General features: G+C 38.1%; 1 protein-coding gene across 2 annotated transcripts; it reads left to right on the top strand.

The window, feature by feature from the left end:
- The first annotated feature begins 269 nt into the window (after positions 1 to 269).
- Positions 270 to 24,473, top strand: ska2 (spindle and kinetochore associated complex subunit 2). Of its 2 annotated transcripts, none has more exons than XM_008428640.1 (5): positions 270 to 336; positions 9,732 to 9,824; positions 10,664 to 10,840; positions 17,534 to 17,596; positions 24,293 to 24,473. In XM_008428640.1, the coding sequence occupies exons 1-5, from the start codon at positions 304 to 306 to the stop codon at positions 24,305 to 24,307; spliced, it is 381 nt and encodes a 126-aa protein (XP_008426862.1). In that variant the 5' UTR covers positions 270 to 303; the 3' UTR covers positions 24,308 to 24,473. The 2 variants fall into 2 exon arrangements, with proteins under 2 accessions (XP_008426862.1, XP_008426861.1); XM_008428639.1 differs by lacking the exon at positions 24,293 to 24,473 and adding an exon at positions 21,057 to 21,184.

Here is a 24,473-nt window from a genome sequence, read left to right as displayed (position 1 = left end):
ATTAGTATGTCGATTACAAGAAAATAAATTACAGTTAAACATACAAGATATTTTGGACAAAATTTCTACTTCTGAATATTTTTATTATTTAATAAATTATCGTAAGAAAACGAAATTGATAGAAAGGATATACGTTTTATTATTATATTGTTGTTATTATTTATTTATTTTTTTGTGGGAGAACATCCACACTCAGTTCCAGTAGATGGCGGTAATGCACATCAGTAAATTGCTTGCCAACCGCCATCAAGAAGAAGAAGAAGAAGAAGAAGAAGAAGCAGCAGCAGCAGCAGCAGCAGCAGCATGGAGCAGACTGTTGACAAGCTTGAGAGTATGGTACTGTGTAAAATAGTTTCATTCTTTTCTTTACTCTTTTCTGAGCTTCCACTTCCTTTCGGGGTTTCAACAAGCCTTTCTTTCTCATTTAGATAAACTATTATTAAAAAGCTTGACCTTATGGGGCGGAAGTTGCAGAACGCGGGAAATCTTTGAAAATGTGAACCTTTTGATCTAAATAGTTTTGGATTTGGTGGTGCATAAACCCACCAAACGGGATGACAACTCAGGTAAATGATTATGGTGGCTTGACTGTGGTAGGTAGGAAGAGGCAGAGGTAAGGCGAAAGCCTGGTTTTAAAAGCGGTAAGAAAACCCTTGGGACTGTAGTTCAGTTGATGAAAACATAATGGTTAGAAGGAAAGTGATAAAGGACGAACTTTAAGGTCATACTTAAATTCAGGAAAGAAGATGAGAACATGAATCAAAGCCTTATAACCAGGGGTTTAGGACCCTCCTCCTCCCTAACCTTTGCAAGTTGGTGGGGATGAGGAGGGACTGGGTGGGGGATAAACCACCTACCAGTTCTATCTTCTTCCCACTGCTTCTGCTGTCTTTCCTTAACCTTTTGTTTAATAGATTTGATTTCTTCTTTACTGAATGGTACCAATATATCAATATAACTGTTTTTTGTAGCTTGTTTTGCATATTTTTCTGTCAACTCATTTCCTTTTATTCCTTCATGTGATGGTGCCCATGTGAAAATAACTAATAAACCCATTGCCTGAAATCTATAAATTAATAACTGAATCTCTAATAAAATGTCTGGTCTACTAATAGAATGATTATTTTTTTAATGAATATAATGATGAACTTGAATCAAAACATATACTTCTTAGTGGACGAACTTCCTCAATCCATCCTAAAGCCAAAATGATTCCCATCATCTGTCTTGTATAAACTGATACTCCATCAGTGATTCTTATACATTTTTTGATACTGAATTCTGGAACAATAAATGGCACACCATTATTGCTATTTGAGTTTTTTGAAGCACCTGTATAAACTTGAACATATCCATAGTACTTATTGTCTAAATATAATTGTACTGAATACGGATCTAAAAGGTTTTCTTTTTTCCTTTTCTCCAGGGGTGGGCAGTCCTGGTCCTCGAGGGCCGGTGTCCTGCGACTCTTAGATGTCTCCCTGGTCCAACACACTTGAATCCCACAGCTGAATCACCTCCTCAGTGTAGTCAGGTTCTCCAGAGTCCTGCTAACGACCTCATCATTTGACTCAGGTGTGTTGAAGTAGAGACGCATCTAAAAGTTGCAGGAGACCGGACCTCCAGGCCTGGAGTTGCCCACCCCTGGTATAGACTCTGTATTTGCTGAGTATATTTGCTTTAATATAGCAAATATTATCCATCCATCCATTTTCTTGCACCCTTTTTCCCTCAGTGGGGTCGGGAGGGGTGCTGGTGCCCATCTYCRGCCAACGTTTCGGGCGAGAGGCGGGGTTCACCCTGGACAGGTCGCCAGTCTGTCGCAGGGCAACACAGAGACACACAGGACACACAACCATGCACACACACACTCACACCTAGGGACAATTTGGAGAGGCCAATTAACCTAACAGTCATGTTTTTGGACTGTGGGAGGAAACTGGAGTACCCGGAGAAAACCCACGCACGCACAGGGAGAACATGCAAACTCCATGCAGAAAGACCCCAGGCCGGGAATTGAACCCAGAACCTTCTTGCTGCAAGGCAACAGCTCTACCAACTGCGCCACTGTGCAGCCCTAGCAAATATGATCCAAATATTATTTGCTTTAATATAGCAAATATTAAAGACACAAAAACCTTTTTTGGGTCTGGTTGGGGCATTTGGTGAGTAGTAGTGATGGGTAGATGAGGCGTCATGTATCGTTTCGACACATAGCAAAACTGTGTCCATTCTGTGTCGATACTGTGTCACTCAATGCTGACACCTGCTGGACATTAAAAATTTCTACAGGCAACGTAGTGATTTGATGACCTAGTCTATACAATAAATCTTCGTGTTTTATTGATTATATATTGTATTATGTCATATCTTCAGTTACATTTTAAATATATTTGATATATAGTCAACAAAGAATGTGAACATGTACCATAAAGTGAAAATTTAAGTGAATGTGTTTTAATGAGGACGCTTGTGGACTGTTTTTTATTATTATTAAAAAAAAAAAAAAAAAAAGTTTTTACAACATTTTGAAATTTAGCCTTTTACGCTTTTTTGACAAAACTTCTCCTGCTGTAGAAAAAAATTAAGTAAACACTACATTTATAGAGAACCCTTGTTTTTCTTAGTGGTTGCGTTCTCTAAAATAACCCGTGAGGCAAAATTTGTGAAGTAGTTACATTTATTTTTTAGTTATTACACAGCATAAATAAATACTCTACATTGAAACCAAAGAACAAAACCTGTTTTCAGATCAGCAGATGTGCGTGTGCATCAATCGGGCATTAATGTGATCCGCAGTCATGTCATTAAAGCTTCTCCTCCAACCTGCCCCGCCAGATTCACAGCTGTATCTACGGCAGAGCGACGGATCTCGTCAAACGAGCCTCCGATCAGGTTTTGCGCTGCCTTTGGCCACATTTTTCTTTTCCAGCTGGCATTCAAAGTTTCAGTTTCCATCTGCTGAATGGCCAATCTGTATTAAATATCATAACATTATTGGCACTCAGGTAGAGAAGAAGCGCGGAGACTGTTTTTATCAATCATATGGTCAATCAGGACGAAGAACACTGTGAAAAAAAAACTGCACAAAAAAATCTGCAAAGCAGCGATACCGTGAAAGGTGAACCGCGTAACAGCGAGGGTTCACTGTATATGAAATAATTTATAGAAAGCAACTGAGTAATTTGTAGAATGACTGTTTATCCAGGTGTATCTGTGACTTCATTCTCATGCCTGGCCTCATAATGCCTCAACATTGAGGAGGTGGATTTATTTAAATAAGACAGTTTAGTCAAACATATGCGACACTTAACCTGCAGAACATAATATGACAGTAAACTAAGAGTCAATTTCAGCTGAATTTGGATTCAGATAGATCAAGTAGAAACTGACAAGAACTGGATGAAACAACAAAAATGAAAAGAAATTTATTTTCCAATATAAGATCAAAATGGTCCCACACTACTGTGGAAACCTTTCCTTTAAAACTGCTCCATAGTTGACGCTGTAAAAGATCAAGAATTCGTTTGGCAAATGCTTTTGACAGATTGACAGATTAACTTCCTTATAAACACAGTTTGGCGCGCTAATGTAATTTCAAAACAGTTCCTATATCGGTCACATGTCTTGCTGAAACCAATACGCGCACCGACACGGGTTTTGGTCTATAGGCTTGACACATGCGCCGACGCATCGGTGTTGCCGGACCCATCATTAGTGAGTAGAGTGACCATTGATGTTACTGGACTCCATAAAATGTGGAGCTGAGATGCAGTTGATGACTGGACATGTAAAATATATATATTCTCTCCGCATATAAATCAATAGTTTGGATTCTGTCAGTTCTGTAAAGACACAAGAGAGAACAAAGCGAATTTCTCTTTTATATTGACCAATAATTTAATTTTACTTAACTGTCGTTCAGGAGCCATGGTTTAAAATTTAACAAACTTTGGCTCATATATGCTTTATGAAATATTTCATCCTATTTGATGATTAATCTGAATATTGCCACATTCAATCAATTTAGTCTTGGGGAAAACATAGAAAAACGGGTGATTGTATTATTTTTCCCAGTCTGTCAGCCTAACGTCACACGTAAACACTTTGCCATGGCAACCAATAACAACAGCCCCGGGGAGAAGGACCTCACTGCAGCAAACAAAAAGGGGCGGGGACGGACCACTGTGTAAAGTAGTTTAGGCACAAGGGTCAGAAGGTGAACAGAAAATCAGTACCAGCCACAGGTTTCAGTTTCTTCTGATGACTTTTCATTCTTTTCACTGACTTTTCTCTCTTGAGCATCCAAAAGCTCACTGTTTTTATATCCAATTGGCACCACACCTGTGCTTGATTGGACACAGCCACAATGGAACAGGTCAAACATCTAAACAGAGAAACACTAGAATTATGAATCCAATTTATAAACTCCTACATAATGATGTTGTCTGCAAAATAAATTACATAATATAAGAAAACTCAAAAAGTTACTTTAAAGAAAAAACAGACAAAGCAATACACAAAAGAAAACCCTCTAATTGGTAAAACCTAGCAAGGTAATCACTGACATCATCCAGTCATTTAAGCAGGAAGTACTGGGCCGGCCCCTCCCATACTCCTGCCCTGCTGCAGATTTACAAGGACAAACTATGGTGAGTACAAAGGAAAATAAAAATATACATTGAAACAAATTCAACATATGGTCCAGAAGTAGTAACTTTAACCTAAGCAAACATAGATGAACACTGCAACATAATGCTAACACAAACAAAACCGGGATAGTAAGTGAAGCAAAATGGCAATGTTTAAATTAATCATTATAACCAAATATAAAAAGTAAGTGAATCAGAAATAAGAATAAGGGACAAGTGGTGAAGACAAACTGAACCACTTTGTCACACGCTGTCAGTCTCGTACCTTATTTGGAAATGGGATCATTGCACTCCGAAAGTGAAGGGGGCGCTATTTCCTACATTATCCGTGGTCTCCCGTTTTAATTTTCTTTTGAAATCTGTCATATAGCTTCATCTTTAGGTAGGACTTTCTCTCTCAGCATGTATTTGAACTTCTCTCTTTTATTTACTTTAGCGCAGCTCACAGTTTTTAACAATTTCCGTTGCTTTATGTGTACTTCTAAATCTGCTTCTTAGTCGCATCTTTTCGGGCCTGCTACGGCCCCCACGCCTCTAGTGGCATGAGGGTGGTAGCACAACTAATATAAATACATTACTAAGTCAGAATAACAAAGTCTTTATTAGGCCTGTCGCGACAAACGATAGGTTTAATTTATCATGCGATTAATTGATTTATCGACCTCATTTTAATAATCGGCTTTATCTCTCTTCCTGCCTTTTTTTCTTTCTCTTGATGACACTGAATGAAAGAAGGCTCAACTCCGGTGCTCTCCACTGATCCTTCCTTCCTCATTTCCTTAGTGTAATGTAGACATGTCGTGTGCGCTCGACACGAGTTGTTGGCCGATTGTCGGCCCATAATTTCAAAATCTGAGAGACCACACATTAGCCGACAGAAACTTATTTATGTCACGTTAACAAAGAACAGCTGAAAACTTACCAGAATCCGCGGAGAAAGCGGAGGAGAATCCACTACCTGTCACATTCAGGGTTAACGCTTCCAATCGGGGAAAACCCCTTATTTAGATCGGAGCGGTCACGACGATCTAAATCACACTACAGGATGATCGGTTACGAAATCACCAGCAACAATCTTAGATCGGCCAACGATCTAAGATTATCGTAAGGGGAAAATAGGGGGAAAAAAAATGGTGTAGTATGAACTACTGCATTCGGTAGTCAGTTGTGCCCATCTTCTCTATTTAAATCAAGTGATTACTGACGGGCAATATAGTATACAGACTTCATAACCTGCACTCTTTTGGTTGACTGCAGTATTTATTTCCACTTTGGCTTTATGTTGTTTAGTTTTTATTCAAGTACGTTTTTTGTTAATGGAGTTTTTGGTTGTTTTGCTTATGTAGTTTCTGTTACAGTTTATTTTCAAAAGAACACTGCATCAATCTATGGCAGGAAATCGCATGTATTATGTAATTTCCATTAAATCAGTGTCAAAAAGGTCTTGAAACAATATTATCGTTTATTGCAATAATTTTTTAGACAATCGCTCAGCAAAATTTGTTATTGTGACAGGCCTAAATGCACATCAAATGTGTTTTTCTAAGTAAACAAACTGTTGAGAAGTAAAACTAAAATTCAAATGTTGCTTAGATATAAGTTTTGTTCAGTCTGACTAACTTCTGCTACACCTTTACAAAATTTTAAGGTTCTAAATAAAAAAGCTTTAATGAGTAACTGCTCTTAATAAAATTCCTCATAAACATTGATTTATTGTAATGGCACCCAATACAAGTTATGGCCTATTTAAATGATAACCTAAGTTGCTTATTTTTAAGCCTTTTTTAGTTTTGTCATGTCCTGGGTGACTGAGAATAAATAAGTAGATATAAATTAATATCTGGGCAATATCATAATTAGGCCTGTCACGATAACAAATTTTGCTGGACGATTAATTGTCTAAAAAATTATTGCGATAAATGATAATATTGTTTCAAGACCTTTTGACACTGATTTAATGGAAATGACTAATAATACATGCGATTTCCTGATAGATACACCTTATTTTCAAAAGAACACATAACACTGGAACTGATGAACTAAATAAAACAACCAAAAATAAAATGGGATTCTTGGTCTCCATTAACAAAAAATGTACTTGAATAAAAACTAGACAACATAAAGCCAAAGTGGAAATAAATACTGCATTCAACCAAAAGAGTGCAGGTTATGAAGTCTGTATACTATATTGCCCGTCAGTAATCACTATATTTAAATAGAGAAAACGGGCACATCCTACCACCTAATGCAATAGTTTATACTGCACCATTTTTTGCCCGTTTTCCCCTTATGACAATCTTAGATCGATGGCCGATCTAACCGATCATCCTGCAGTGTGTGGTGTGTTACGGTAGATCGTCGTGGCCGCTTCGATCTAAATCGGGTTTTCCACGTGGAGCTTAACGCAGCCTGTTGAATGTGACAGGTAGCCAATCAGAAAGCGCGGATTCTTCTCGCGCTTTCTGAGGGGAAATTACGAGGGGAATCCCAAACAGCTGACACAGCGCAACCTGAAGTTCAGCGAACATCGGAGATGATATGTGGAAACAACATTAATGTTTATTTAACATTTTATACAAAGAATATAGAAATGACAAGGAGAAGGGTTGGAGCCAAATTGCTACCGCAGTTGATAAACCCAGCAAGTTTTCAGTTGTTCTTCGTTAACGTGACATAAGTTATGATTTTCATTCAGTCAGGACTTTGCGCTGACTCTAGCCACATGCATCACAGGTAGATTCTAGTAAAGCATTGATTAATGCCTGATTTTAAAATTAGTTATCTGGACTTGTAGCCATTATTTTGTGCCCATGTGGCTGGACACCACACTGCACAACTAACCTGATCGAACCGTTATACCTAGGATTTCTGTCGGCTAATGTGTCTCAGGTTTTGAAAATGGGCTGACAACTCGTGTTGTGTGTGCTGGACATTAGACTAAGGAAATGAGGAAGGGGGGATCAGTGGAGAGACCGGAGCTGAGCCTTTTTTCATTCAGTGTCATCAAAAGAAAGAAAAAAGGCCAGAAGAGACGATAAAGACGATAATTAAAATGAGGTCGATAGTTTTAATTTATTGTCCGATTAGTTGATTTATCGTTTATCGCGACAGGCCTATAAACGTAACACTTAAAGCACGAGAGTTCATATAGAAAAATATTCAGAATTTATTTTGTGGTTTTAAAGGCTCTAGCACAGTGGTTCTTAACCTGAGTTCGATCGAACCCCAGGGGTTCGGTGAGTCGGTCTCAGGGGTTCGGTGGAGCCTCTGCCGCGGAGGTAAAGACACACTTGTGTAAAGTCGTGATGATGCCCCGCTTTGCCATCACTTGCTGCAGAGGATCAGAGGATTAGTGCTGCGGAGGAGCACTGATTGAAGGATCCACTCTCAGCATGGATTTGAACTTGTGTCTTTAATTACTTCAGCAAAACTCACCGTTTTTACTAAATTCTGTAGCTTTCGGTGTACTTCTAAATCTGCTCCTTAGTCGCATCTTTTCGGGGTTGCTACTGCCTCTAGTGGTGTGGGGGTGGTAACACAGCTAATATAATTACATTACTAAATCAGAATACCGCAAAGTATTTTGTGTGTCGGCGGGGGTGGGGGGTAGGTAGGAGGAATAAGAAGGGTTCGGTGAATGCGCATTTGAAAGTGGGGGTTCGATATCTCAAAAAAGGTTAAGAACCACTGCTCTAGGTTGAAGACGGTGAGAAATTAAGGCAGCTTTCAGTTTTTTTCTCTCTGTTCTCTCTTCTGTTCTCTTAGAGAGAGCAATTTATGAGTCAAATCAGATACAGTGTCACCAAGAAAAGAAACTCGTTTTCTTGGGATTGCAAACATGACTGACTCCATTTACTACCTCATCTCCAACAATAAGCACTCTTATTTCGTTTTCCTTGTGGTCACTTTGTCTTTCGGCGCTTTGTGAGGTGGATGTGTTGGTTTAGCCTCATTGCTGATGTTTGAAGGTGGGTTTTCACTCAGGCTCAGGCTGAAGTGCAGAAAATCTGTTTTTCAGTGGGATTCCCACGGAGTCGGAATGTTTTGAAGCTTGGGCTGGTCACTTTGTCCTTGGGAGCGGAGTCGATGGTGCCGTTTTGGTTCCAGCTGCTTGTTTGCATTTTTTTTTCGGAGCAGGTGTTGAAGTTGAAGGTGGGTTTCGGCCCACGCTGATTCGTCCAGGTGAGGAGTTCTCCCCGTTAGTTGTCTCATGGGATCTGCAGTGTGAGACTTTCGTTTCGGCTTGGCGCCCTGAGCGATCCAGGGTGAGCTGCTTGGTGCGGGGTGTACGACTTCTCTGCTGATTTGAGGAAGAGTTGTTTCAGATCCACAGGTAGCGTTGATTCTAGACTTTTCCAAGATTGGGGGGGTCCAGACCCCCCCGCCCCCCAACCCCTCAGGATTTGCGCCTATGAATGAGGCTAGAATTTGATTTAGGGGCCCTTCTTGCTGCAAACATCAGCACCACTAACAGCATTTCACCATGGATTTAGTGAAATCTGGGAGAGAGGTGCTAGTTTAATTGACCAAGCAATCAATTATAATTGTAGTTTACTAAGATGCATTAATGAACAACTAAAACTCAAATATTAAACTGAGAGGATCAGATTGTTGCTATGGTAACAAAAGAATAACTATGAAGATTGTACTTTGACCTTTTACAAAAATCTCTTAGTTCATTTATGCCTTGGGTCGGTTCTAAATGTGATCAGCATTACATCATATTTTTAGATAATAGTTTAATTATTGAATAACTGAATTTGGATTAACAGAAGTCCAAATAATTGATATTTATTTTAATTATATTTATGGGTATAAGTATTGTCAGCAATGTCTTCCAGTAACATCATTACCCAGTAATATTTTACCTTTCCTGCCAACTTAACATCTTTTAATACAAAACCTTGGTGGACCGCCACGGTGCCCCGACCACCGGGTTTAGGAAGTTTTCTTGGGGAAACCCTGAAAGGTACATGCTTGAATAATAAATTGGTCATTGTCAAGAAGACTCCACAGCTCCACTTTGGTGCCTTTTATCTTTTGAGAGAAAAACCTTTTTTTGTATTCATGTCATTTCAGTTCTTGAAGTCAGAGGCAGACCTGGAGTACATTGAAAGGCGGCTGAAGCTGGATTTCATCAACGATGCTTCAGAGAGAGGAAGCTTTGCTAAGGTGATAACTCACAGAAAGCTGTCTTTCTCCCAGTATCTCTGTTGTTTATAAGACAATATGCATGTGCTTAAGCTGGTTCTAAATGCATTTTCCTCAGTTATTGTCAGATTTGTTGGAAAACAGGAACATGGACCACAGTATTAATTGAGATTTTTGAACATCCTCTGTAATGTACACAAAACTGCAAATTGTACGACAATTTGAAGCAGGTAATTTAAAGGTTCAGCTGATCATATTTTTCCTCCTATTCAAAAATTACATGAGGCCACTGGCACTACCCTCTGTCTGGTTTATACCTTAGGCTATTGGCCCATAGTAATTACAATATGTTACAGCTGTAATATATAACTTTCATAATACCTTTAATACCTTTAATACCTTTTTTTTTTTTTTTTTTTTTTTTTACATATTTGTTGAAATAGTCACTATGTTGTGTCAGTATGGTAAGAGACAGATAATCTGTGAAAAAAATTCAGCTCCTCTGCCTTCTCCCAGTGCTACCTAAACAGGCTATCGGAACCAGGATCTTAGCACTATCAATCACAATCTTGTGTGGCACTGCTCATCCTCTTTCCCCTCTACTCTCTGTTACACTAGCGCTAGCATAGCTTCTTGTGAATTCTCAGACTATGCTAGCCTGGTACAGCTGATATGAGATCAGGCGGCAATGGTAACTCAGGGAGGAGGTGGAGGAGATAAATCTATTCACAGATTATCTGTTTCACAACAATCTGAATGATGGAAAACAGTGAATGCTTTCAAATAGTCACTCACTGCAATATAGTAATGTGGAGATTAACACTTTAAAATTAAAGTTGGGCTAATGATTTTCTGTGCAGGAAAATGTGACGGGGATCCTGGAAAATTTGAAGTCCATCAAGGCCAAACACTCTTTTCTCAGGTGTCAGGTCAGCCAGATCACAGATGCTCAGAAAGGGTCCATGGAGTTGATCAGAAACAGACTCGGCACAGCCATGGAGCTGATCAAACATTGCCAGCAAGCTTCTCATTTGGAGGTAACAACACTAGCATAATACCCAGTATTCAAACATCATTGTATGTCATCCCTTATATTAGATCCATTGTGTATTCAAACTAAAATTAAATGTAATTTTATTTATTACAGTACATTTTCAGCAACAAGGCAATACAAAGTGCTTTACAGGAATTAAAAGGAAATACGAACAAAATAACAAACCAAAGGGAAGAGCAAAAGAAGAAAAATAATCTAATGTTGATCCAAAGTAAATAAACTAGACACTCATATTCAGTGTTGGTAGATAAGTGTAAGTAATTATCTTCTGGTCTAATTCCTTTTCTGGGTTTGGAGAATAGGAGTCTAAAAAGTAGTTGCTAAGGTAGTTTTTCTGGGTTCCAAGTTCTAATCCCTGTTTTGGGTTGCTAAATAAGTGTAAGTAAGTATTCTCTGGACTTTCTAAGTGTGCTCTAAATTTGTAAAAGTAATCAGTACTCCACAGTTTCTAAGTAATAATAAAAAACTAAGTGTTCCTGTTCTGTAAGAATTTTTTTTGGATTCTAAGTTTGTTCTATTTCCTTTTCTGGGTTGCAATAATAGGAGTATCTGCATCTAAATAGTGAGTACTCTACAGTTTCTAAAATATAAGCTAAAGAGTGACTAATAAACTAGAGTCTCTGGATTCCATGTTTGTTCTAATTCCTTTTCTGGGTTAAGAGTGAGTACTCCACAGTTTCTAATAAAATAAAATAAAAAAGAGGAAAGGACACATGGCAACATTCAGACAAAACAAAGGGCAAAACGAAGACATGATTGAAGGTGGTTACGTCACAGGGCCATGAAACCACGTTGCTCAGCCTCCCGGCAGAAGTCTGATAAGATGTTGCTATCAAGGCATGTCCTTGGGAGCACTGAGCTGCACAGCTGCATGGATAACAGGAGGGTTGAGGTGGGAAGGAGTGTTATGTTTAGATATCTTGAAGGTGATTGGAAATATGCAGCCCTTCCAAGGCAACACGGGAAAGTCAATTCACATACAGAATGTCTTAGGTTGGGTAGATTATAAATTTCAATTTTCCCTAAAGTCTCTCTGGTACATCCTAATTATCCAAATTAGTTTGGCCGTTCCACTGAGCTGAATCTATCAACTTCTCCCAGATCGCTTCCATTCCGTTAGGGAGTTTTGGAGTTCTCAGCTGGGCTGTGAGTCTCAGCAAGACTCGCATCCAACTTGCATCTTTGTCCACACCAACAGTCTGAGTGTTCGCTAGTTGGGCCAAGTCCGTCACAAATTTGTCAATAAGCCAGGAATCCACAAGCTCCAAACAGCAGAAATTCTGTTGTCATGAATAAATCTACGGTGAATCCCGTCGGGTGTGTCCTCACAGGACAAGAGGGTTTTCCTGTGCCCAGTCTTCTCATCGAGAAAATTTGATTAATTGCTTTGCAAGATCGGTTGACCAGATCCATAATTTGTAGATTTGGAGGATGTGCAAAGAAAGGCTCCAAAAATACCGGCCAAAAACGGAGCAAGCAGGGCAGGCAAGAAGCAGAGGAAAAAAACGTCCGCCTTCACCGAGAGCAAGAGGAAAAACTAGCAAAAAACCAATTTGTCTTAGTATGCAATTTTCAAATTGGAGGCTGCAGCCTCCTCAGGGCCACCAATGGGGCTCAGAAAGTGGAGGGCAGATGAGGAGAAAAAAATACGCAAAAATAATAAATCTAATAGATTTTTTTAATCAAACATTTTTATTATATTTTTTTATCATAAAAACATATTTTTTTTCAAACATTATTAAAAAATACAGGTTAAAATAATTTATTGGAATGTTACTTGCCATACTCACCTCTCTGTGCTCCTCAACCTAGTGTAGCAAACTCAAAATGTAAAAGGTTCTAACAAGGAAAAGACAAAAGGAGCCTTCCAACAGTGCTTTTGTGGAGAAAACCCTAAAAACTCATGACCAACTAAAATCAGAAATATACATTTTTTTGCTAAATGTTGCCTTAGACTGATGAGGCAAAAAATGTATTAAATTAATGAATAGTGAATAAAAGTGGGAAAAAAGACATTCTGAAAGTCAATGTTTCTTTACAGATTTTGAAGCATTGTCTGTGGCTTTGCAAAGCAAGTACCTGGTCAGAAGCTAATTTTGTTTGGGCTGGTCATGACTTTGGAATTTTGGAAACTACTGGTCTAAAAGACTGTAAATAGACATTAAGCAGTGCCAGATTTCATTGGCGGGTTCTTCTTGGTTAATTTTTAATAACCTCATAATTAGTTTGTGAACAGTTTTTCAACAAATAGCTTGAAAAACTATTTTCATATTTGTTCAAATATGCTCAGTCATATTTGAATAAATATGACTGAGCATGGGATTTCCCTGGAAGATATAAAATGTGCTTTCAACAATATTATCATATGACAAATTCTGCTAGCATGTAAATTAAATTTGAGCAATGTACTGATTATACACAGTTATGCCTGGCTATTAAGTTAATTTAGTCTTTCAAGGTATGCTGTTAGAGAGTTATGGCAATATCTATGACAACTTTTAAAGGAGGGAAACTTGGCACTCCAAAACTTACAACTGAAGAATTCAACAGAATCCCTCTTTTCTAAAATCATTAACAAGAACATTAATAATGTTTATGCCCTGTTTGCCACTGCTCAGAGATTGACAAACCTTCATATACCTATAGCATCTGAATTCTACTCTAGCAGGATCTGCAATAAATTTGCTAACTTCCTTTCTGTACGTCAAAACCAAGACCAGCACCGATGTTGTACCCAATCAAAGAAATCTGTAGAAAATGACACAGTTGACCAAATTCTTTCCTGCCAACAGCCATTACCATCTTTAATAACTCTTTGAGGAATCTGAATTATTGAGCTACAATGATATTTAATTTTCCTTTGGGATTAATAAAGTATTTTTGAATTTGAATCGAATTTGAAATCAACCAGAAATGTATAGAAGAAATTATAGGTAAATTACAATAAGCTCTTGATCTCGCTGCTTTGATGTTTTACAGGTTTTTTTCCCCAAAAACTTCTGCCTGTCTGACTTGAATAATAAACTTATTTCTATTCAATGCAGTTTATTTATATAGCACAGTTCACTTCAATCACACATACATTCCAATTTATTCTACTTCTCAAACAGTGCATTGAGCTAAGCTTATCATTCAGATTAGTTTAAAAAGTCTTCTGTCAAAGGAAACTGCAGATTGCCTTCGAATCGTTGAATTGGAGCAATAACTCCTTGGACAAGCACATAAAGATAATTGCTTTCTTTGTGTCATTAACTTTACAGCAATCCCTGATATTGAGCATGCATGTAGTGACAGTGGAGAGAAAAAAAAATTCCCCTTGAGCCTCCAACAGAATCTAACCCAGTACAAGCAACCATCTGCCAGGACTGACTGGTGTTTTGAGAAGACAGAGCAGAGACACAAAAAACAGAAGGAATGATATAGGAATATTTTCTCTGTTAATGAAAAGTAAAAAGTTAATAGCAGTAGAGGAAGAACATTTGATTGTCTCGGCTGATGCTCCCCTCCAGGAAGGCATAAACAGAATTCCAGACCAGGTGTAGCTAGCTTCTATTGAGAGAAACAAAAATTGAGAGAAAGCATAAAGTTAACAGTTGAAATAACAGCAAATAGTTCAAATTATAGAGTAGTAGAAGAAGAAATTGAGGAGAAGTGATGAGTTTGTCCAGCAGCCTAATCCTATTGCAGCATGACTACTGAGATGGCTGTAATTCTCCCTGACCCCACACATAGGATTCAAATTCACCAAAAAATGTAATAATCCCAAAGGGAAATTAAATGAAGCACTTTTCCTCTCTCTACTCCCCCCTTGACTGGGGGAGTAGGGAGTCAAGTTAACTAAAACCTTTTAGGTAAAGGTTTTAATTATAAGCTTTATCAAAATGAAAGTTTTAAGTCTGGTCTTAAGAGATTACCAGGTGTCTGCCTCACTGACTAAAATTGGGTGCTGGTTCCACAGGAGAGGAGCCTGGTGGCTCACAGGATCTGTCTGCCATTATACTTTTAGAAAATCTAGGAACCACAAGTAAGCTTGCTGTCTGAGAGTGAAATGCTCTATTATGAACACATGGAACTATCAGAGAGGGATTTTACATGAAAATCAAGAAAATTATTGACAGTCCGGAGCATCAATGAGACTATCATAGAAAAACAGCGTCTTCAGTCAGAAGCTTCTTCAATTTTGCTTTTATGGAGACTGCTACAGGAGACCCTTCCTGCCTACAGCCATCAGATTGTACAAAAACTCTAAAGAACCATAATGAGTCACATTCAATTCCACCTTTTGATAAATAACATTTTAAAATATGAATTGAATTTGAACTGAGAATGTTCAGGTTAATGTTCATAGAACAAATATCTAAAACTCCAATTTTGCCATTTTCACTCTGAGCAACTGCAGACAAAATATTTTGCAAGTTTCTTAATTTGTGGTGTAGTATTTAAGTGCAATCAAGTATTTTTGAAAATAAATTGTATCTTAAATAAATGATTAAAGCGACAGTATGTAACTTAACAGCATTATATGAGACAGATAATTTGTGAAAAAATGTAGTTCCTCTGCCTTCTCCCAGTGCTCCCAGTTCTGTTTTGACAAATACACCGCTCGGTCAGAAACAACTGATTAGAGGTGATCGGCAAACAACTTGTTGCCGGTCACCTGTATCTCAGTTTGCAGCCTGCGTGTGCAGGTTATCTCCTCTTTCCTTCACACTGAGCATGTGCTCAGCAGCAAATCCTAAGCGATGTGGTGAGGAACTATAACGCTGTGAGAGTGAAGCAGAAAGTCTGTGTGTTGGGGCAGAAAATTACCTCGGGGTGAAGCACGTCAAAATGCATAAACACAACAAATCTAATGTGACATTTAAAAAACAAACACTTGACTGAGTTTGGCTACATTGAGGTTCAATGCAGAAAAAAAAAGACATCCGGGGCGCTCAGATGCAGGTAAGGCAGCGCACAACTACCAACACTCACCCAGATGAGCGTGACGGTCAGAAAGCTAAACAAATGACCCAAAAAATAATTTAAGTCAATGAGCTAGTGGTGTCAGTCGCTGGTTCTGCTCTCGCTGCTCTCTGCTCTACCAGTAGCTGCTGTGCATTACTGGTAGTGATATTTTACAGACACTGAACAGTTGCTTAAAGCTGCAGCATGTAACTCAAAGAATTTTTTACATATGTATTGAAACTTTTCGAAAAAATGGATCTCCTCTGCCTCCCCCCTGTGTTGTGTAGAATTACTCACCTCGGTCAGAACCAGTACAGAACAGCTAGCCATGCTGTCGGGGAGTTTTGAATTTGTAAATCAAGCTTGTTTATTTTGATGCAACCTGCATTTGACTTTGAATGAATGTTTTCCTCTTTTACTTGACATTGATATAGGCAGTGTTGTGAGATTTAGCTGACTAATGTATAATTTAGAATACTGAGAACCTTACTGTTAAGTAGCTGCTATAGTATACCTGCAAGTACTTTGCATGTTTTATGTCTTAATTTAGGTGAATTTATTGCCAGATAATTTTTCCATTTTGCCAGACCACATAGCAGCATTTATACCAAAAGTGAAAAATTAACAACTAATCCAGGTGATCGGCCCTCATGGGTGATCGGAATTGGAATCGGCAGCAAAACACCTGATCGGAGCATCCCTAGCTGTCAGTCATTCTTGTGCGCATGCTGCTCAATGTGCCAATGGCAGAGAAACAACATACCGTTCCATGGAAACACTTTTATTCACCGTGATCAGTGGCCATGCTAACTGAAAAATTGGGTGCCCATTTATGGTGGGCTCCGTTGTGGTGAACCAGCTGTAGCATAGAAGAGAGTAAAGGGGAGTGTGTGAGCAGCGTGTACATGAGCTTGATTGACAGCACTGACTTTCCTCTTGGCTCTGATTGGTTGCTGCTGACCAAGCAATGTATTTCTCTAGATAGCACTGGCAGAAGGTAGACAACCTTCATTTTCACAGATAATTTGTCTCATACTGTCAGGACATAGTAATAGTTTTAAGAAATATGCAAAAAACATAATTTTCCTTATTCTGATTGGCTATTTTTTACTGGGAGAAGTGCATTTCTGCAGATGGTAACAGTAGCACTAAGTGAAGGAGCTTGATTTTTTTCACAGATTAGCTGTTCCATACTACGCTGTCAGGAAATAGTGACATTTTCAACAAATGTATACAAAACATATTTTTGTAAAAGTTGCATACTGCATCTTGAAGGTATGTTTTCAATGTGGGAATGACGATGTATTTTGTATCACATTCACAGCAACAAAAAGGATTGTTTTTGTTTTATTTTTTATACTTGACAAGAAAGTTTGTACTTGAAAACTTTATATTTTAGAGGAAACTTTAATTGTTCTGTAATTTGCAATTCTTTGCATGTTTTTGCAACTTTATGAAAAGGTGTCTACATGCAGAGACTTTTGTTGAATTTTAATCTTACTCTAATAACTCTCGTGTTGTTGAAAAAGCAACATTTTCATCTTTCATGATCAAAAACAGTAAATGTTTGTGAAACAGTAACTTTAATAGAACCAAAATCATAGATTTTACATTTAGCAGGATGTGAACTTCAAACATGATTAAAATAAATAAATGAACAAAATAACAATCAAAGATATTCTGTGTACCTATTACTCATAACATTTGGTTGTATTATTCTATTCCTCAGGTTGAATCACTGGCAGAGTCAGAGCAGGAGTCAGCCATGTTCCTGGATTCAATCACAGCTGAAGTAAGATTTCTAACAAAAGCTTGACACAAGATTCTGGTTGACTTTGGAGCATAATGTGAAGTTAAGCAACCACTTATTATGCAAATAATAGCGCTTGTTACGTCATAAATTCCCCAGAATAATTGGCTAGTGTAAAAATTGTTAGATTTAGCACGCTCGATTTTTAATAGTTTTTTTTTCCGAAATGGTAAATAACTGGACTGATATCAGAGTTGCAGGCAAGTATTCCAGTACTTCAGAGTTCTTGAATCAACCAGTTAACATTGCTGAATCTGTAAGCAAACAACCCGTCTCCATTCCATTCATCCCCAGCAGATGTCACTGATTTATTAATACACACAGGGTGAACTTCATCCACCAATACAGTTTGAGCATGAACATATGGTTTTAAGTGGTTAACATTAATCGCTTGCAGTTTCTTCCACTGTTCTGGACTAGCAATAAGATAATTTTGTCCCAACAGTTGTTTCACAACTGCATATGGCTCAGAGAATTTTGCTTGACAGGCGCTTCATCTTTTTCTGGGCAGATGATAATTTCCCTTTAGCCATCTGTGTAGTGGTAGAGTCTCTGCCTAAACCCATCAACATAATGCAAAACATTTTGTTGTGGTTCAGATGCAAATCTAAGTCATGCAATTTCAAAGGGACAACAACCTGATTAACTGGCTCCCCAATAATACTGTCACCACATGGCACCCACTTTCTTAACAATACCTTGTTTTCAACATGGTTCTGTATCTCTTCATCTGATAAAGCAGACTGATACAAGTCCTGCAATGTAGGGTCAAATCTTTGCTCCTGCAGCAGATCAGACTGTGAAATACACACATGGGACAAGCAAAAAGAGCACAACCGTGTCTCTTTTTCCAAGTCTTTAAGATTTATAGCACTGGATATATTCATTGACTGTGTCACAACACATTCTTGGAAAAATTTAAGGGTGTGATTCTTCATTTTTGTCTGGGCCACTGCTGATCAAAGGTACCGAAACAACAACTGGGCCCTCTGGTTGATCAGGCCAGAATTTTCTTCCAGCTATCTTGTTTCCCAAAAATCACTGTGACACCATCAAGAGGAAGAGCAGGTTGAACACCCATCTTTACTTCTCCCTCAAACAACTCGTCAAACTTATGCACTGTAACACAAAACACAGATATACCCATACCCAACACGGGTATAGATGACACAGATACGGAATCATCTAAAAAGGGTAAAACTGATGCTAGGATGAATGAATCATATGCACCTGGATCTCACAAGATTGTAACTGGCACATTGATGTCACTCCCTACTAAAGACACTTGTCCTCCCATAAGACATGGCTTGAACTCAAATCAAGTTCTTCTTGATCACCTAAGTGATTTTGTGTGGAACATTTAAAAAAATGATGCAGCAAGTGCTGCTGGTTTAAATTGAGATACATTTTTGTTTCTTGATTTCAGCACAGCACAGTCTTTCTTCCAATGACCTTTTCTGACAATAATTACATATTTTTCCATTTACTCAAATGTTGCTTAGATATAAGTTTTGTTCAGTCTCGCTGATCTAACTTCTGCTACACCTTTACAAAATTTTAAGGTTCTAAATAAAAAAGCTTTAATGAGTAACTGCTCTTAATAAAATTCCTCATAAACATTGATTTATTGTAATGGCACCCAATACAAGTTATGGCCTATTTAAATGATAACTTAAGTTGCTTTATTGTTAAGCCTTTTTTAGTTTTGTCATGTCCTGGGTGACTGAGAATGAATAAGTAGATATAAATTAATATCTGGGCAATATCATAAATTAAACGTAACACTTAAAGCACGAGAGTTTAAATAGGAAAATATTGAGATTTTATTTTGTGGTTTTAAAGGCTCTAGGTTGAAGACGGTGAGAAATTAAGGCAGCTTTCAGTTTTTTTCTATCTGTTCTCTCTTCTGTTCTCAGCTCCAACACACTTGAGTTGTCGGCTACTTGCTCAGCCCCTCCTCCCGTTTCAAACTCTTCTAATCAACTTAAAGTGTTAAATACGAATGAGATGTTTACTACCTTTAACAAAAAAGCTCAAGTCTATGAAAGCAATGTAGCAGTTTTGCTAATGAGGCAGCTTATCATGATTCACTCAAAATAATGAAATGGCAAACTACAGTCTGATTTTTATTGTTGATGTGTTTCTTATTGAGCAGTGAAAGTAAATAAAATATGTTGCATGTCTTTTAAGTATTTACCTACTGGAGGGTTTTATGTTGGTGCTGCAGAGCTACAGCTAACAGTTAGCTCCTCACTTCAGTGGCTCTGACTAGCCTGTGGTTCAGGCTGCTGTTGCTCCTCCTTCAAGTTGGACTGAACCATTGTTCTAACAATGGTAGGGGGGAAGCTAAAAATGAATTCTTATTTTGTTCTGACATAAATGGCAGATTTAGTTTATTCTTTGTTTCTTTTGCCTTTTCATATTGATATTATTTAAATGCAAATGTTTCTTCAATTATTTTTTTGCGGGGGACAATTCTAGACTTTTGCAAGATTAGGGGCGGGGGTCCGGACTTCTCCGACCCTCCCGGGATTTACACCTATGTCCCCTACTAGGGGATCACCCATCCCTTAGTGTTGACTTGGGGATGATGATGTCATCATGTCCCCAAGACAACATCATCAGCCAACACTGCAGCTTCTGGTGCAGTCTTCACCTTTTGTTCATTAATATACACTGCAATAGGTTCAGAAACAAAATTCTTAAATTGTTCTTGAACATTAAATTACAGAGGTCATCAAGTGTTTTGATCTGAGCAGAATTATAATTATATAATTATAATTATAAGCCAATTATAATTAATCTCCCAAATCTCTTGGAAACTCCAAATAAGTTTTGCCACCTATTTGTCAGTACCTTGACTTCTGTCTATGCACCTCAGGGACCAATTCATATGCCTCAAGTATTGCAGCTTTAACCTGGGAATAATCCTGACTATCACTTAAAGTATAAATGAAGTTTCTTGAGGACGACCAGCTAAAACACAATGACGCATAATTGTGCAGCCCAAATCAGGTCAGCCCCTTGGCTCTGCAACTCTTAAAATTTCTTCTCTTTTGTTTTTTTTTTCAATATCCTTTTCACTAAACTTAGTGTGACGTTCCCCTCCACTCTACGGAGGGGAACGTCCTCTCCGTAGAGTGAGGACGCAATTAGTAAATGAGGGATCCGTCATTTACTAATTGGGATTTATCCCAAAGCACGCCGGAAGGGGCGGGACCAGGATCCGCTAGGGCCCAGCGCATCTTGGCTATATAAGCAGCCTGCTCCAGTGCGTCAAGAGAGGGAAGGAACTGGGTGGGAGGAGTTGAAGCTGGCTTGGAGCTGAGTTGTCTTCTCCATCCAGCTACGCTCTCCAGACTGGTGCTTCCCCGACTTGCCTGCCCACCCCGACTTTGTTTAGTTTGGTTTTGCTTTGCTTTTCTTTTCTTTTCTTTTGCAGGACTCCCCTGCTCAAACCACCAGCTTCTGGCAATGCCATCGGCCACAGGGGCCGCCTGCTTATTTGCTGCTGTTTTCTTGTTTTATTCTTAGATTTGATGCTCAATAAAGAGCGTATTTATTGTTGAAGTTCGTGTCTCCTTGGTTTTTGTTATGGCTCAACGAGCCGGGTCGTAATATAACTTTAAGTGTTACGTTTAATTTATGATATTGCCCAGGATGTTCAATAGGTTTAGTGAACATCCTTGGTGCACCAAGAACAAATCACTCAAAATATCAGATGATTTATATTTAGAGTCCACAATACAAAATTAAATATAGGTCTGTAATTTATTAAATTATCTTGATGGAGAGGTTTCTTAAGTAAATTTCTTAACTATCTAGCTATCTAAAAATCCTGCAGTAGATGTCCATTTCTTAGGATAGATTAATTACAACTAAAATAGGGACAGTAATCAAAGGAAGACACACAGATGCACACAAACCAGTTCCCTGACGCATCATGTTGTTTCTGATATGAGACATTCTGATATGGTTTCAAATGTGTACAATAAGACTTTTGTAAAGTAAAGCTCTGCAGCACACAGGGTTAGCCATCGGAAACGATTCCTCAAGTGATTTGAATACCTCGATTATTAAAATTCCTCGAGGAAAATTGATCTGCCTCAGCTTCGTTATATTATGTTTGATTATTTAGCGCACCGTGTTCCAGCCGGACTTTATTTGCACTCTCACTTCCGCCTGAGTTGTTGACGAAAGCTAAGTGTTAGCAGCATAATGTCCAATTTTCAAGTTCAGCCTGGGAGGATTTTGCTGATTCATGATAATGCCCAGATTTTTGTCGTTTTTCGCGGGATCAATAAACATCCTTAAAATGACGGGAGCGATGCTTGGAGTACTTTTCCTCCCGGAGCTGCTGGTTCAGAGCGAACAGCGGGATTATTTATACAGGTGAGCGGTTAGACTGAACACTGCGGGCGGCTGTGCATTAGATGCGTAGCTTTACTGAAAATACCGGAAAATAAATTTTATATCATCCCGGTTGCAACCAATGGGTGGCGAAGAACATTTTGACGTTTCTTACCAGGTAGATGTTTCTGTATGTGACAAATGCAGGAGTCAAATTCCATCGCTAACATCAACACAAACGCTATATATGACTGGGCAAGGTGAGAGTTCATCTATTAAACTGCACTCTAAAAAGAAAATGGTTGAACCAACTTAATTGAAAGCAATTCAATTAAGTTTATCCAACTGAATTTATTAAGTTTAACCAATTCAATATATTATAATCATCCAACTCAATTTGTTAATTTTTAACATTTATTAATTATGTTTAAGTTAACAGATTTAAGTCAGTCTTACTCAAATTATTTAGTTTACTTCAAAAATGGTCAATAAACTTGTATAGCGCTTTTCCAGTCATTTCGACCACTAGAGTCACATTCACACATGTATTTAATGTAGGCAATATTGTAGTAGGCAACTTGGGGCCAAGACCAGGGTACATTGACATGTGGCAGCAGGAAGCTGGAATCGAACCTACAACCTTCCGATCACAAGATGACGACTCTACCCACAGGAAAAGATTTGTGTATTTAGAGGACACTGTGAAAAGAGTCTTACAATTTAGTTTGGAACTACTTAAAAGTTTGAGTTGACTTTCTGTAGAATTAAGTCAGAGATTTTAAATGTTTATTAGAAAATAAATGATTTGAGTAAGAGTGACTTAAATTTGTCACATTAAACCCCCTTATGAATTAAGTTATAAAAACTTAGCAAATTGAGTTGGATGATCATAATAAATTGAGTTGGTCAGACATAGGATTCAAAACTGGCATTGAACTCAATTGTTTTAAGTAAAGTCAAAGTGAAAAGTTCCTTTAGGTTAAAGATTAGTAAGTTTTGAATTAAATGAACATAAAAAAGTAAATTGTCACAGCAAAAGCAAAAGAATTAAGTTAAATTAATGTAAATAAGTCCATATAATAACCTGCTCACAAATAGGCCATTTGTGAACCTGCCTCTTTATTATTATATTGAATATAATTTCAGATTTTTGTATAACTTTTCTTGAGGTTAACATATAAAGTGAGCTATTATTGTTACAAGTTAATTTTCTAAACTACAGAAAAGTTATTGTTAGGGAAGTTCAAATGTGAAAAATTGGACTGATATTGATATGCGATAGCAATACTGCTGTTATGTTAGAGTTACCAATGTTTTATTTTATCTTCTTTTTTATCCGATTACCCGATTAATCATAAGAGTAACCGATAGATTACTCTATTACTAAAATATTCGTTTACAACAGCCTACACAGGACACTGTCACTCAACACATGTTTGAGCAATACATAGACAATAACTGGTTTAAAAGTAGTGAGCTGTTCCCACCAACTCCTAGTGAGGGTAGAGTCTACTTCAAGCTGCAGGCCAGGTACAGTTGGGTAGCTTTCCTCTCTTAGATGAAGTCGGTTGAAAACTGCATTTTGTATTTACTAGTGTTATTTTTTTAATCTTAAAATGTGTTTGTTGATCTGAAACATTTAAGTGTAGGATGAAAAGGCAAAAACAAAAGAAATCTGTAGGGGGCCTGTAGGGTCCTGTAAGCAATAGATGTACCCTGATAAGCTTCACATTGTTTTATATGTTTCTTCCATGTTTTGTAATTTTGTAGATAAATGTTTTAATTTCTAATTAGAAAAGGATAAATGTAGTTCTCCACCCATCCATCCATTTTCTTTCACCCTTGTCCCTCAGTGGGTCAGGAGGGTTGCTGGTGCATCACCAGTTAACGTTCCGGGCGAGAGGCGGGGTCACCCTGGACAGGTGGCCAGTCTGTCTCAGGGCAACACAGAGACACACAGGACAAACAATCATGCACACACACACACACACACACACACACACACACACACACACACACACACACACACACCTATAAATGTAGTTCTTTTCAAATGATTTTTAATCTGTACAGTTTACACTCGGTAGACCTAAATCTATTTGATGCTGAAACATAATTTTTTTCCCCCCTGACCCTAGTGACCTTTATTTGATTGATAGTGGTGGGTTGTGAGAGAGGAGAAAAACATGTAGCAAAGGTCAACGCTCTGGAACTCCGTCCTCAACAGCACTTTACCCCTGCACCATTGCCGCCCAGAAATTTCAATCATCTAAATAATTATAAATATCCTGAATTGCCTCACCCACTTTCCTGTTTTTTTATTTCCAGCTTAAGAGAAGTTAGTCACGCGGAATCCAGTTAAACAAGAATCTACACTGCCAAGTGAAACGGAAGCCACGGAGAAGTGAAAAGTTTCAGCTGGAGTGAATCGGAGAGCAGTAACCTCAACATGAACTATTAATTATATTGGCTTATGATCTATATGCATATTAAAAGTTGAATTAAAGTA

The sequence above is a fragment of the Poecilia reticulata genome, linkage group LG14 (genome assembly GCF_000633615.1).
Source record: "Poecilia reticulata strain Guanapo linkage group LG14, Guppy_female_1.0+MT, whole genome shotgun sequence".
Taxonomy (NCBI): domain Eukaryota; kingdom Metazoa; phylum Chordata; class Actinopteri; order Cyprinodontiformes; family Poeciliidae; genus Poecilia; species Poecilia reticulata.
The sequence above is the reverse complement of the archived record's forward strand: the minus strand, read 5'-3'. Positions and strand labels throughout refer to the sequence as shown.

What these genes read in the sequence shown, in the direction of transcription:
- ska2 (XM_008428639.1), top strand. Translation starts at nt 304, where the DNA reads ATGGAGCAGACTGTTGACAAGCTTGAGAGTATG. An exon ending in AGAGAGGAAGCTTTGCTAAG is followed by an intron (nt 9,825 to 10,663) that starts GTGATAACTCAC and finishes TTTTCTGTGCAG; the next exon opens with GAAAATGTGACGGGGATCCT. An exon ending in AGCAAGCTTCTCATTTGGAG is followed by an intron (nt 10,841 to 17,533) that starts GTAACAACACTA and finishes TCTATTCCTCAG; the next exon opens with GTTGAATCACTGGCAGAGTC.